The following is a 16,420-nucleotide window of genomic DNA, read 5'->3' on the forward strand; positions in this document are numbered from 1 at the left end:
AACACACCTCAAACCAGACAAGAGGACTAATCGGTAACATCTAATTTTTCTTGTGCAGTCTTATAGGATGGACTGAAGCCCTGCAGACACATGGCTCCTCGGGGCAAAGGACTGAATAACGCTGCCCCAGATGGCATAAGGAAAGGGGCTGGTGTTGGCTAGCACGCGTATTGTGTCAGTGAGGCTGTAAGGTGGGAGCCTGCAGTCAGGCAGCGTGTGTGTGTGTGTGTGTGTGTGTGTGTGTGTGTGTGTGTGTGTGTGTGTGTGTGTGTGTGCATGTGTGTTTGTGTGTGCATATGAAAAACCAAGTGTTATATACTGAGTCCACGAGTACAGAGAAAACAGACATTTTTGCCAAGAAAACACAATAACGGATCGATAACGGCAACCCAAAACCCATCCTTTTCCTCTGAGTGATGGTCTCCCATGAAGGCTCATACTTTCTCACAGACAGATTTAGAGCCTGTGGAAGTTTTGGAATGATGGATATGGTGCCACTGTTTGGTATTTTGTACTTTAAAATGCAAATACTTGAGAAATGCATGTATCCTGGTCTCCATACATGCATAAGGACACATGATCCATGATAATAAATGTTAAATTTGGCGAGGCAAAGATGATGATGACTAATGGAAGGTAGTGAAATTTGCTAACAGGTATAAGTAAAGGTGGGTAATGTGGTCTGCGAGGACGAAAGTAGAAAGAGAAATAAATGTCGGCCACAGGGCAGCATGGTGGAAAAATAAGCAGGCTGGGCAAATTGGAAAATATTATATCATGGTAATCAATGGGGATTTTACACATTATTGATATACAGTGTATCAGGATGTCTGCTTACATATGTAAAAATACTACGACTGAGATCCATCCAATTGAACTGTTTGATAATGCATAAAATATAATAAAAGTACAATCAAATGACACTAATTTTTTGAGAAATTTTACGACATAGATTCCAGTTTTCATTAATTCAGATATCAGAATTTTGTATTGCAATATGACAATGTCTGCATTCTATTCCAATACATTACAACTGAAAGACGATAAATGATGATATTGAATTGTTGCCAAGCCCTACAGAGCACGCTCGGTTTAAGACTGGGTGTCTAAAAACATTCACCCTGCTGATGTACCAGGGCTTCTTCTCTGGGGTTCTCCATGTACTCTGACCTCCTGGCAGTGTGTGTGTGTGTGTGTGTGTGTGTGTGTGTGTGTGTGTGTGTGAGAGAGAGAGAGAGAGAGAGAGAGAGAGAGAGAGAGAGAGAGAGAGAGAGAGAGAGAGAGAGAGAGAGAGAGAGAGAGAGAGAGAGAGAGAGAGAGAGAGAGAGAGAGAGAGAGAGAGAGAGAGAGAGCAGAATTTCTTCTCCAGTTGTCAATAAAAACATTGCGGTACAGCTCAAATACAGCTCAAACCCGATGCTCAGCCAGTACAACAGAAACTGGGGAGACTGCCATTCTCTGTGAGGCAGGCCGTGACTGATGAGCTCAAATGTTTAGAGGAAAAGGGTATCAGAACACATTGATGCACCTCCGTGGGTCTCTGCGCAAACAGGGCCATCGTCAGTGACTGTCACCCTTTCCCACACATGGACGAGATATTCGCTGAACTGAGAGGAGCCACAGTCTTTTCCACCATTGACCTAACCTCAGCCTACCACCAGATGCTGCTGCATCCAGATAGCTGTGACATAACTGCATTCATCACGCATAGTGGACTTTTTTGTTTCTGCCGGGTTCTATTTGGCCTTGCTTCAGCTCCATCAGCCTTTCAAAAGATGATGACCACCATACTGGGCATGCTACCAGGGGTACAAGTTTATGTTGATGATGTGATATGCTGTGGTGCCACCCAGAAGGATCATGAAGCCAATCTACGGAGGGTGTTGCATGCCTTGAATGAGGCGGGATTTACTCTGAACATGCATAAGTGTAAGTTTAACCAGACCTCTCTGACCAAGATCATGTCACAGCAGTGGTCAATGCACCTGCTCCATATGACATATCTTCCCTGTGATCCTTCCTGGTCTTGCATCATGGTACAGTAAATTTATTCCTGACTTCTCTACCGATGTGGAACCACTACGTGCAACCCTCAGGGAATCTACAGAACAGAAGTTCAAATGGACTGCCGAGGCTGAGTACAGTTTTACTGAAATTAAAAGACTGATAGCTGAGAGCCCTGCTCTAGCCATATACGGCCCTGAGCTGCCTACTTATGTGACTACTGATGGCCTCTGACTATGGACTGGGTGGTGTACTTAGCTAAGGTCACCCAGACAACACGAAGAGGATTGTAGCATTTGCATCCAGGACACTTTCTCCTGCTGAAAGAAAGTACTCTACTGTCGAACGTGAATCACTTGCATGCGTTTGGGCAGTAGAAAGGTGGAGAAACTATCTATGGTGACATAATAGTCTGTGAGCACTTACAAACCTGCTCACGTCCAAGGATGCTGGTTCTTGCTGGACTGTGACTTGCAAGATAGTCAGCACAATTACTTTGCTTTACTTATGATGTTGCTTACCGTCCTGGGAAACAAAATATGACTGCTGACTGCCTGTCCAGGCTTCCTCTGCCTACTACAGGGGACACTGAAATGGAACCGGACATCGTGGCTACTGTCCTTGTAGATATCTTGCATGCCATGTCTTTGCCAGAGTTCATGGCTGCATGTCAGACATGTCCTGAATTGACTAAGTTATGACATCAGATACAGAAAGGCTGGCCAAAATGCAGAACGAACGTGACAAATGAACTTACTCCATACTTTAATGTGCAAGATGAACAGGCTGTAGCTGACACATTTGCCACGAGAGGTGCTGATTGCCTGGTCGTTCCCACTTCACTACGGTCCAGAGTGATAGACTTGGCACACGAGGGGCACCAGAGAATAGTGCGTACTAAGCAAAGACTGCGTGAACTATAAGAAATGGACAAATGTGTACAATCTAGAATAGCTTCATGTGTATCATGCCAGTACAATGACAAGACAATAAAGACTGCACCAGCACCACTTACTCATGTGGAATTGCCAGATGGGCCATGGGAAAAGGTGACCATTGACAAGTCCCTTTGAGCATGCTACATGGGACTGTCGTTATGCCATCACTCTCACAGACTATTATGTGGCCAGAAGTAGCATTTGCACCTGCAGTCACGACGGAGGTGATAATTCGGTTTTTGGCTTCAGTGTTCACCCGTGAAGGCAACCCTGTCTATCTAGTCTCTGACAATGCATTCACAAACGTTTTCAGGGAGAGGGAGATAAAACACCTACACTCCAATGTCTACTATCCAAGAGCAAACGGATCCACTGAAAGATTGGGACAGGGTACTGAAAGAATTTGACAGATTTAAAAAGAAATACTTCGACGTTCACCTCTCATGTGCTGTTATAACCCACTATAAGCCACATCTACGTCTCTGATATTCGTTCCACCCCCCCCCTTTCTCCCCACTTGTACCCGGCAAATTACCCCCACTCTTCCGAGCTGTCCGGGTTGCTGCTGCATCCCCTCTGCCGATCCAGGGATGGCTACAGACTACCACATTCTTCCTCCAATACATGTGATGTCGCCAACGGCATCTTGACAGTGAGGACTTTCACCAGGTGGATGTAGTGCGTGGGAGGATCGCGCCATTCCCCCCAGTCGCCCCCCCCCCCGAACAGGCGCCCAGACCGACCAGAGGAGGCACTAGTGCAGCGACCAGGTCACAAACCCAACATCCGGCTGCCCACCCACAGACATGGCCAATTGTGTCTCTAGAGACAACGGACCAAGCCGAAGGTAATGCGAGGATTCGAACTGGCGATCCCCGTGTTGTTAGGTAATGAAATCGACCGCTACGCTACCCGGACGCTCCGATATTCGTTCCATTTATTTTGAAAAGATGAGTTATTACCTCCTTGACGTGTAGGGTTGCCAACTTCTTGAAATGGAAATAAGGAACAGGGGACAAGGGTGGGGGTTGGATGGACGGGGCGGCGCGGGCATAACAAATATAATGTGCCTTACACTACACACACACACACACACACACACACACACACACACATATATATATATATATATATATATATAATAAGGAACGATTCCTTATTTTAAGGAATGGTTGGCAACCCTATTGACATGTCACTAGTTTGAAGCTATAATGCTAATGTGCTAACTTTATGATGAAAAAATAAACCAACTAACAAATCACTTCATTTTTCCAGTTTTGTTTTGACTGAGTGTGAAAAAGACTGACATTTCAAATCTCAGCTGAGGCCTGAAGTTTGGATCAGCCGTTACACGCCATGTTTGTCAGTTATGAATCCATTTCCTCAGTGAAGACGCATGCCTCTGTTCCCCCCCCCCCTTCTCATTTTCTTTTTTTCTGTATTGTGAGTCGGGGTTGTGGATCCTCCTCTCATCCCAGTCCTGTGATGGCGTTTCTAAAAATAGAAACATGGTTTGCTGTGGAGAGAAATGAATACATCCACGGCTAGATGACGGCGTCAGCTCCACCATTCATTCCTCTTTTGGTTATTCCTCCTTTTTCCCTTGTTTTGCTTCCGTTTCTTCCTCTTATTCGCCTTCCAGGTCAAATATGTGTCCCCTAATCGGCAGTTATTGCAAGCTAAATAGAAATGTGAATATTTCTTAAAGATGTGGAACACTATCAAAATCAAGATCAGGAGGTAAACGCGACAAGGAAAAGAGGAGAAGAACTGCAGAGTTTGGAATCTTTTGGCCCATTAAATGAGACTCATGTATATTGAAACGACTGTGTGTTTGCTGTGGCAGGCTAGGACTTGGTTTTGTTGTGTTCTTGACAATGTTGAGATACAGTACTTGTGAGTTTTGGTGCGTTTTTGAAATTAGCCAATAAAATAAACTCATGATCTACCAGCTGTAGCTTGGTTTGGCGAGGCACCGATTTTGTGCCTTATGTTTCGTCTGTTTGCTCGTTCGGCGTGTTCTCACTTCTTACAACTGCCTCATCTTTGTTTTCTGTAGTACTTTGACTCTCCACCGAGCCCTGCAATAACAATTCATGTTCGATACCCACGCACGCACAGATCGGAGTCTTTGCACACAAACTAAGACACACACATCAGTATCACTCATGCTGTCTCTCTCTCATCTTCGTATCTGGATGCATATAGTATGTGCTTGACGAGAAAGGGCAGCTGCAGACTTCGTCAGTGGTTGTTTGTTACACTTCCCAGCAGAGAGATGGAGGTAATGGGTAACAGGGACCCTCCAGAGAACTGCACTACTGAGAGAACTGCACTAAGAGAAAAAATACGTGTGTGCGTGTGTGTGTGTGTGTGTGTGTGTGTGTGTGTGTGTGTGTGTGTGTGTGTGTGTGTGTGTGTGTGTGTGTGTTGTGGGGCAGGAAGAGAGGGGAAGGAAATACACAGATAGAGAGATAAAAAGTAGTTAAGAACAGGGAAAAAATTGAGGGTTTATATCATCCGGGGTCAGTGCTGATGTCCAGAAACATAGTAAGACCATAAAAGAATAGCTGCGGTGACCTCAGGTCCCAGTTGGGGATCCTCTGAGTCTCTTCTGTCTTACCATCCCTAAAGACGTGTTAAGCACCTTCACTTGATCCTTTGTTGCCCTGCTGTGCAGTGTCTGCACAGAGTATTTCAAATGGCAATAACCCGTTTTGGAAATATCGTCAGAGATGAACATTAAGTTAAAGTGTGCTGACGATGAGGGAGGTACATGAGGACCAGTCATCCCTCTGCACAATCTCCGAAATATTTCCCTTGAATATTTTTCGTACCGAGCTTTAGACTTACTGTTCAATGGGTTTTGATGGTGTTGAAACATAGTTATTTTTTTTAGATAGGAGAAAATTAATTGAATGAAAAAAATATTTGGCTAATTCAACCTTCTCTCCCCCCTCTTCCTGTCTCCGTCAGGGGCGTGGTTCGCGTGGATGTAAACCTACAGGATGTGGACATTGATCAGTGCTCAGAGAGTGGCTGGTTCGCTGGGACACACCGTTGCAACCTCACCAGCATGGAAGTGAGTCTCCACCTTCTTGCCCTTTTTAACCACATGAGTCTGATGTCATGGTCATCGTTGGTGTCATGGTCATCATCATTGTCACGGTGATCATGGTCATTGTCAGCGTTTATCATCACCACTCCACTGAAGTAACCATAACACCTGGCTAATCCCTCCTGTTCTCAGCATGTCTCTCCATGTACTCATGTTACCTGTATGCTCTGTATTTCACTGTTTTATCCATCTATGCAACTGTCCATTCACCCATCTATCTGCTGCTCTTTCTATCTGTCCACTATTTATTTGTCCATGCACCCCTTACATATATGCACCTATCCATCCATCCAAGATGGAACATCTATGAAACCTCTTGGAGAAGTAACGTAAAACATCATACTACTGCTCACGTGTTCACGTCATCTTCTCAGCAATACAATCATGCTCAATTGCCTGAGATGACGTTACTACCACAATACTCCAGTATCTGTTGGCGCCGGCATGCCATGTGCAGTCAGTTATGCAGGGGCCAAGTCTGCAGGCTGATATTTCTTGGTGAAGTCTTTGTCAGGGTCCTGGCCTATGATGATGATGATGATAGAGAGGCTAATAAAAAGATACTTAGCATGTTTTCTGTATGTGTGTGTGGTGTGAGGATGCTTCTGTACTCCATGGTATTGATAGATATGTGAGTGCTTGTGTGACTGCTGTGATATTACTGGCTGCAGCCATACATCATGTTTTGCCCCTCTTGAGAGTAACGATGGTCGACAAAGTGGAACAGTGAGAGAGAAGGCAAGAGAGACCGAGACAGCAGACATAGAGTGCCATATTTTTGTCTAAGGGTGCAAACACCTCTGTGGGTGTGCATGCATCTGTGTGTGTGTGCGCGCGCGCATGTGATGTGTGTGTGGGCCTGCTTGTGCCTGTGTGTCTGCTCACTCACACCTGCCATGTCTGTGCCCATGTGTTGGTTTTATTTGATGTATTGCAGGGAGCCCTTTGCTCTGATGGGGAGGAGATCTGCTCAGGCTTGCATAGCATGGTGCTGGCCATATGATCTATAATGAATGCAGTGTAATGGATTGCAGCAAGATGTGGTGAATTATTGACCATGCTCTTTGTCTGTGTGCCTCCCTCTCCTTCTCTGTCATGGGAAAACTACAGGGGAGAGACATGGGAGGATTTCATGTTACCCTCCAACTATTCTCTCTGTCTCTCTCTCTCTTGCTTTATTTTTATGGTGGACTTTCAAATGCCTGTCTGGAAAAATCTGAGCCTGAATTGTCGTTGTTCGAATTTGAAGAGCTGATATTCTTTTGATACATCTTTTGTATATAACAAATTTGCACACGTGACCGTTCCGGTGTGTATAGCCGTGTGGATTGACCCAGTTTAGACGTGTATTAGTTGCCTGTGTGGGTGGTCCATTCAGGAGGCAAGTGACACATTTTGAATTTCAAAACCTTTCCAACATGTCCAGGCCAGACAGCCTTGACAGGAACATAATTAGATCGTTCTTGCGTTTTCAGAAGAGCTTCAGAAAGCAAATTGCTTTTTACTGTCACCCGTCGAAGTCCTGCTTTACTTGACCAAGAGGAGGCCAATGAATCAGTCTCAGCTTCAATTAGCCTAAAAAATTGTCTTTCTCTAATTCAATTGTGGGAATGTAGTCGTTCGAAATGAAATGGCCTGTGGTCAAAGCGTCATATGATGAAAATTTCCTCAATGTCTGGGGGTTTATTATATATCCTCTAACAATGGGCAGTCAAATATTGTCGGAGAAATTATGTTGATTTATTATGATCTTGTAATCTTATCATTGTAATGACGATTAAATTTCTTCATGAGGTTGGCAATCAGAACCGACTTCCCTCTCAGTATTCATTTAAAGTTGTTACAGTTGTCCATTGTGTTTTAATCAGGCTTTTAAGGTTAATGCAGCAGTCACTGAATGAAAGGCAATAAGGGGACATGATCGATGGAGGTGGATGTCCCTTATTAATATCCTCTGTAGAAAGGCAGAGGCGATCCTATCACACGGCCAACAAACACGCCACATTAAAGGTTTTGCACAGTTAGGTAGCCGAAAGCAATTTTGAAACATTGCTTGGGTGCAAATATTAGCCGTAACCCATGTTGGATAGGGATTTATATTTTCAGCACCAAATTCTGGATTCAGGCAGATGATGTGAGTATTTCCATTGGCGTACATCCCATCAAACGTAACTCCTGTAAAGGCCAGTGGTGCATTTGTGGAAATGATGTATATAGGCAGCACGGTGTCCCAGTGGTTAGCACTGTTGCCTCACAGCAAGAAGGTCCTGGGTTCGAACCCCAGGCTGTCCCAGGTCCTTTCTGTGTGGAGTTTGATTGTTCTCTCTGTGTCTGTGTGGGTTTTCTTCCACCATCAAAAAGACATGCATGTTAGGGTTAATACTCCTGTATGTGCCCCTGAGCAAGGCAATGGAAAGAAGAACTGGAGGTGGTCCCTGGGTGCTGCAGCTGCCCACTGCTCCTATACAAAAGGATGGGTTAAATGCAGAAGACAAATTCATCATAAGAATGCAATGACCAAATAAAGTGGATTTATATAGTTCTTTCTAAATATGAAAACAGGATATTTTGAAGGATTTGTGTGAAAATTCACAGATGAGGTGTGAAGATCCCCAGTCCAGCAAACACCAGGGAATTTGGTGATAAAACAACTTTATAGCATACTCAGTTTTCAGACAGATTTTCAACAAGATTATGGTCCGATCTATCACTGGGCAATTCTTGATATGGACCTTTTTTTTTCTTTTTTCTTTTTAGCCACTTCTTGGTTGATTTGGCTGTGTGTTTGGATTGCTGTCATGTTGACAGATGAAATTTTGCTCTAAATTGCAGAGGGAAGTAGTCTCATATTGCTGTTAACTTGTAGTGCAGCTCTAGTCATTTACCTTTCAGTCACAACCCCGTTAATGCTGCAGAGCCCCGTTTCACACTGCTGTTACCATCCTTCAATGTTGGTACTGTGTTCTTTGGGCAGTGTGTTCACTCTGTAAAAAATGTATCGCTCAGAATTAGGACCAAACTTTCCTCTTGTTCTCACCACAGCGTAACACTTTTTAGACATTGTTTTGGGAGATTGACTGTGACTTCTTGCATAATTGAGACAGAACGGGATGTTCTTTTATAGTGAGTAGCGGCTGCCATCTTATTACCCCACCCCAGAGTCTCGAGTTGTCGAGAACAGAAAAAACCCTTTGAGTCAAAAGCACAAAATGGCCCAGCTCCACGAGGCTCTTTTCAGGCTGTTGTTGGCTTCATACTCGCTACCCTTATGAGCTGCTTGCATGGTTATCTATCGATGAGGGATGATGGCCTGATCAGAACAGGGCCTGGTGGTCGCTATATTGCCACATGGTATATTTAATGCATCTGACATCACTTCGTATCTCCCTCCTAGTCTTAGACTCAGTTTAACCATTGCATTGTCATATAAACTCAATATTATCTATTATCAAATCATATAAGCTTCTGAATTCATCGAAATAACATGGCTGCCTTTCTGATTTCAAACTTACACTTTCGACCTTCCTGTCTGGGCCTCCTTAACAAAACTGGACAGCTCAGGCTTTGGCTAAAGTTACTCCATCAAAGAAACCTGGAACCCCACTCCCACAAGAAAATGCACTATGAGTTACCACAAGACCATACAGATGGGGTGTGTGTGTGTGTGTGTGTGTGTGTGTGTGTGTGTGTGTGTGTGTGTGTGTGTGTGTGTGTGTGTGTGTGTGTGTGTGTGTGTGTGTATATATAAACTTTGTTAAAAGAAACACTCAGTGGCAGGGAAAGTGCTCAACAAATAATGAGCAAAATAACGCTACACTATATATATATATATATATAGTGTTTTTTTCTTCTTCCGGAAACCGTTGATGAAAGTACTCATATGGGAACTAACATACATGAATCCACAAATTATTGCGGTGAAAAGAACACAATATAATAAGAGTAATAAGAATAATAAGAAAGTAATATAATAAGACTCTCCTTTATTTTTAGATTGTATTAATTGGACTTTATGTAACTCCAATTCAAAGAAAATTGAAAGTTAATCGACAGCAATGGCCCAACTAGCCATTAGCTCAAATTGGCTAAGAATTATATCTATATTGATTGTGGACACAGTAGGGTATATTGTTGGGAGTAATTTTATCAGCGATTGCCAACATTATGGTAATTAAAAAAGTGGACTTGACAATTGGATTGATTTGATAATATAATAATTTCATGTGTGTGTGTGTGTGTGTGTGTGTGTGTGTGTGTGTGTCAGCCCTGTGATGGCCTGGTGGCCTGTCCAGGGTGTTTCCCTGTCTGCCGCCCAATGATTGCTGGGAGATAGGCTCCAGCATACCCGTGACCCTGACAGCAGGATAAGTAGTTTGGATAATGAATGAATGAATGAACAGCTGAACTTGAAATAGTAAAATAGATTAACCATAATATTAGATGAATAAAATAACAAGGACATATAGCCTTGTTTTGTGTATTGTCATTATGCAGACAAAGCCCACAGATTTGTTTCATGGAATTGGTACATTTTTCTGTTGCCAAAAACATAATACAGGAATTTCTTCTGAAAATAATAAACCCGTTGCCGTACAGTTTTAAAAACAATAAACTACATGATCAGCTATTTACGCATTTACACTTTATGAACAAAACTTTTCAAATCAAATTACAATATACCTGACACTAATAATAATAATAATAATAATAATAATACATTTTGTGTCTGACATTCTTGTGTAAGAAGTGGGGTTGGTGTTGTGAAGTGTCTAGTGTGTTGGTGTAGTGTTCTGTGCCTGTCATGTCTCACCCTCAACCTTCACCGCTGGCTAGCAGAAATGCGAACAGGAGAGCCGAGCATGTAAGTCTCTCCCTGCCAGTACATAGCCTCTCCATCAGCAAGTCCTATGTAGTGCCTCCCGTGGCGACACACAGTAACTGGGTACACTTTGGACCCTGGCTGAACTACAAGGTTAAATAGTGCCACTGCCTAGTTGATACCTCGGGAGAGGAATAGGCTAAGGGAGTTAACCCCTACAGAAAATCAACGTCTACAGTGCTGTTGTTTTTTGTTTTTCTTGCCCTTTTGTATGTGTTTAAGTTGGCGAGTACTGCTGGCATTGTGTGTGGCTTCTGCTTCTCCCTCTCGTAGCCCCCCCCCCTTCCCATCCACCCCTGTATGTCTGTGTTATGTTTATCTGTTGTCTTGTTTCATCACCATTTATTGTAAAGCAACTTTGAATGTTAGAAAAGCGCTATATAAGTTTGATTTATTATTATTATTATTATTATTGTTGTTGTTATTTCATTTGTGGGCACATTTCAGAGCACTCAAGGACACCTTGCAGAACACAGTTCAAAAAAACAAAACAAAACAAAACAGGCAGCACTGTATCAGACAGCATCAAGTCAAACAAAGCAGGATAGACAATAAAAAGTTAATACAACAGATAAGTATAAAATTATCAGCACAAAACTCAGTGAAGCGTGGATCAGACAGAATATGCCAGTTTGAAGAGGTACATTTTGAGATGGGACTTGAATGTTGAAAGAGAGTCAATGTTGCAAATGTCTTGTGGAAGGGAGTTCCATCGGGGCAGAATGACTGAAGGCTCTAGACCCCATGGTAGTCAAGTGGGCCAATGGTGTAAGTGAGTTGGAGAGCAGAAGAGGATCTGAGAGTGCAGGAGGATGTGTGTATATGAAGGAGTTCAGAAAGAAATGAAGGAGCTAGGCTATTAAAGGCCTTAAAGGTGAGAAGTAGGATCTTGAAGTCAATAAGGTATTTAACAGGGAGCCAATGCAGTTGCTGAAGAACAGGAGTGATATGATCTATGGAAGGAGTTCTAGTAATGATATGGGCTGCTGAATTCTGGACCAACTGAAGTTTATGAAGACCTTGAGGGGAAGACCAAAGAGGATAGAACTGCAGTAGTCAACACGGGATGTAACCAGGGTGTGAATGAGTGTGGCGTTGTTGTTAGGTGTAAGTGATGGGCAAAGAAGATTAATATTGCGTAGGTGGAAGTATGCAGACCGAGTAACATTGTTGATGTGAGCTTCAAACGATAATGGGCTGTCCAAGATGACACCCAGACTTTTAACATGAGGTGATAGAGGAACTATAGAATTGTCAATAGTTAGGGGGAAACTATCAAGTTTAGCCAAAGTAGATTTAGTACCTACAAGGAGGACCTCCATTTTATCACTATTAAGTTTGAAGAAGTGGTATGAAAACCAGGATTTAATTTCTAGTAAGCAGTCAGAAAGGGGAGTGGGTGGAAGAGTGAAGGTAGGCTTGGTGGATAGATAAAGTTGGGTGTCATCCGCGTAGCAGCGAAATTGAATGCCAAACTCCCTGAAAATGTGGCCAAGAGGTAGTAGGTAAATAATAAATAGGAGGGGTCCCGATACAGAGCCCTGGGGAACACCGGTAGTAACAGGAAAGGACTGTGATCTCAAATTTTTAAGTTGGACAAACTGAGTGCGGCCAGAGAGATATGATCTAAACCAGTCAAAGGGGATGCCAGTTATTCCAATGGAAGCTAATCTCTCTAGGAGGGTATTATGTGAGATGGTATCAAAGGCTGCGCTCAGGTTGAGAAGAACAAGTATGGTTAAGAGCCCAGAGTCAGCTGCCATCAACAGATCATTAGTGATTTTCACCAAGGCTGTCTCCATACTGTGCATGGAGCGAAAACCAGAATGGAATTGTTCAAACAGATTGTTGTGCATCAAGTGAGCGTGTACCTGAGATGCAAATGTTCTTTCAAGTGTTTTAGAAAGAAATGGTAAATTTGAGATTGGGTGAAAATTATTCAAATTGTAGGGGTCTGCACCAGATTTCTTAAGTACAGGAGTTATTGCTGTTGTTTTGAGAGATGAGGGAACAAGGCCAGAGGTAAGGCAGGAATGTATGATATCAGTTATTAAAGAGGATAGAGAAGGTAGAAAGGCTTTTACTAAATGAGTAGGAAGGGGGTCTAGCGAATAAGACCAGTTATTTCAGCAACAGTTGGGAGTTTAAAACTAGATAGTGAAGAAGAGAGGGGAACATAGAAGGGTGAATAAGATGAATTGTATGCGGTATTGTTCGACAAGGTCAATTGCTGATGAATATTTTAAATTTTGGCATTAAAAAAGGTCATGAAGGTGTTACATTTAGCAATTGAATACAGGTGAGGTGCAAGAGTGTCCAGTGGCTGTGAAATATTGTTTACCATGGAAAACAGGGCTCTAGTGTTCCCTTCGCCTGATCTAATTAAATTTGCATAATAAGACGATTTTGCTGTGGACAGAACCTCCTTATAATGAAGTATGTGGTCATCATACATGTCTTTATGAACAACAAGGCCAGTTTTCGTGTAAAGGTGTTCCAGGTGATGGCCTTTAGCTTTAAGCTGGCGTAAACCAAGGGGCAGAGTGGGTAAAGGAAACAAATCGGGTTTTTAAAGGATCAAGATCGTTTAAAAGACTATAAAGTCCGTCATTGTAATGAGAGACCAGTTCGTCTGGGGTGGATAAATTGTCTTTACTGGGGAGGTTATCGATTTCACTAGAAAGAGCAGATAAATCAATATTCTTAATGTTAGTGGTCGATACAGGCCTCGGTCTGTCTGAATGAAACCTGCATTATGTAGGACCTGTTGCAGCAATTTCGTGGACCTTCAACTTCTAAAATAATTATTTCTGTGGGGTAAGACAAAGCATACATGGGTAAAAGCTCACTCTTAAGATTCAAGTCAACTACCAACACCCCCCGTGTTGGTAGTTCACAACAGGGGGGGTGTTGGTAGTTGATGCCGGTTCAAATCCCCACGCCGGTTCAAATCTCCACGTTACCTCCGGCTTGGTCAGGCGTCCCTACAGACACAATTAACCGTGTCTGTGGGTAGGAACCCAGATGTGGGTATGTGTCCTGGTCACTGCACTAGCGCCTCCTCTGGTCGGCCGGGGCACCTGTTCGGAGGGAGGGAGAACTGGGGGGAATAGCGTGATCCTCCCATGCACTATGTCCCCCTGGTGAAACTCCTCACTGTCAGGTGAAAAGTAGTGGCTGGTGACTCCACATGTGTCGAGGAGGCATGTGGCAGTCTGCAGCCCTCCCCAGATCAGCAAAGTGGGTGGAGCAGCGACCAGGATGGCTCAGAAAAATAGGGTCACTGACCAAGTACAACTGGGGGAAAAGTGGTGGAAAGCCAAAAAAAAAAAAGATTCAAATCAATGATTTTTTTATAATGCCATAATTTGTAATCGCAGTCACAACATCAACAGCAACAGTAATAATGTATTTCTCTTCCAGCTTTATATTTTTTTTTGCTCTTCCAAAACACGTTGTTTTCTGGTCCAACACCCAGTTAGGATAACCACACTTAACCAGGGCCTGTTTAATGTGGGATTTCTCCCCTTCCCTGGCTGCTGTGTCGGTGGGGATGTTGTCACCTCGGTGGTACAGCGTCCTTATGACTCTTAGTTTGTGCTCCAGTGGATGATGAGAGTCAAACCTTAAGTACTGATCAGTATGTTTTGGTTTACAGTAAACATCAACAATCAAATTTCCCCCATCACCAATTGCAAGCTCACAGTTTAAGAAGGCTAACCTGTCATTTTTCACATCCTCCCTGGTGAACTTGATGTGGTTGTCCACAGAGTTAATGTGGTTGGTGAAATGTGGTAGGTCCTGAGATTTGATTTTAACCCAGATGTCATCCACAAATCTGAACCAATGGCTAGGTGGTGTCCCTGGATAGGACATCAGAGCCCATCATGTTACACTTACCCGTGTAACATGTTGTAGTAAAAATATGAGCAAAATAAAACAATATTGTGTTTTTTGTAAAACTTCCAGAAAACATTTTCCACTTACCCTGTCAGATTGATAGAATATAGCCTAAGCGAAGATGTCATGACTTTAAAGCTAATATGTGACACACCTGCACTTGATATAAGCCAATGGGAATGGTTTGCGTATCATCTGCACACTGAATGTCTTCAATTTATGCAGTACCTCCTATTTGAAAGTGTTTAACTTATTATTTGTATGCAGCAGGGAGAGACTGGATTGGTATTTTTGTCATACACAGTAATCCCAACTCTGGATTTAAACAGTACAAGACATTTTGAGGAAAAAGGAAGGAGTCAGTATTCAGAACTTCACTGATTACTAAACAAGTAAGTTTCAGAGAGGCTTCCTCAGTGATTCAATGATTACTAAATAAAAAGAGCTGTGATTGGTTCTACAAAAAAGTACAAGATTATTCAGGGTTATACTGTCCTCATTGGGGAAGACAAACCTCTAGTGTCTCATTGAGGCATCTGGGTAGGTGATCCCCGAGCCCCCTACACTGACAGGTCCAGGGGACCTCAACAGTTTTTAGGTTGATAGCCAAATAATTTTTGCAGCCATATAGCCATAGGCAACAGATTAAGGAGTGAATAGTGGAGGAAGGCAAGTCAATCCTCACTCTTACCTTCTTTCCTCCCTCAATAATAGCTCTCCTTTCCCTATCCATCCTGCTCACCTCCATCCTTTAACAACATCAGTATCCTTGTCTTCTCTCTCTCCATCTTCGTTCTCTTTCCTTTCCTCATGCTGACATCATTAGTCAACTTAAAACCTTCTCCAGAAGTGCAGAAGTTCTTGGCCAGAATGTCGACATTTAAATCATAGAATATATGCTGTTTAAGTCTCAAAACAGTCGATATAGCCTAACCTATATAATATTTCATATTTCTGAACCATAGAGGCTGAAAGGTTTGTTTGCTGAGAGGTTCATAGAAGGTTGAGAGGTTTGTGAACTGGTGCAATGCAACATATCTTTGCCTCTATTACTACAAAAGCAGACCTACCACCATGGCGAGTGTTGACGTTTCTCTGATGGGGGAATTGAACCTTTTGTTTGCACGCTTTGAGGTTAACAGGGCTTGCATTTGCTGGCAGGCTAACGCAGTAGAGAATTGTGTTCCACCACCAGAGAAGAGCATACACTCTCATCTCAGAGCCTGACATGAGGAGGGCTCTGAGGCAGATGAACGTCAGGAAGGTGGTAGGTCCGGACGGCCTCCCCGGACAAGTACAAATGACCTGTGCTGACTTTCTAGCCCCTGTATTCCTACAGTTTTCAATCTCTCCCTAGCCTAGGCCGTAGTCCCCATGTTTCTAGAGGTACACTATTGTTCCTGTACTGAAGAAAACCAACCCAACTGATCTCAATGACTACCATCCTGTAGCCTTCACTTCTGTGGTCATGAAGAGTTTTGAGAGGATTATTAAGGACATGTCTGTGAATGTTCTCATTCATCCAGGTCATGGTTATCCAAAGGAATTTAATCGAGTGCAACTGGACTTGGTATATGAAGC

At 43.1% G+C, this 16,420-nt stretch overlaps 1 protein-coding gene across 1 annotated transcript in view; it reads left to right on the top strand.

Annotated features, from left to right (window-relative positions):
- LOC130124360 (probable G-protein coupled receptor 158) overlaps positions 1-16,420 on the top strand; it is a 77,358-nt gene that overhangs the window by 1,647 nt on the left and 59,291 nt on the right. Inside the window, exon 2 of the mRNA XM_056293818.1 lies at positions 5,919-6,024. Within this exon, the coding sequence (XP_056149793.1) occupies positions 5,919-6,024 (106 nt within the window). The remainder of the gene's footprint in view (positions 1-5,918; positions 6,025-16,420) is intronic.

Source organism: Lampris incognitus, chromosome 14 (genome assembly GCF_029633865.1).
Source record: "Lampris incognitus isolate fLamInc1 chromosome 14, fLamInc1.hap2, whole genome shotgun sequence".
Taxonomy (NCBI): domain Eukaryota; kingdom Metazoa; phylum Chordata; class Actinopteri; order Lampriformes; family Lampridae; genus Lampris; species Lampris incognitus.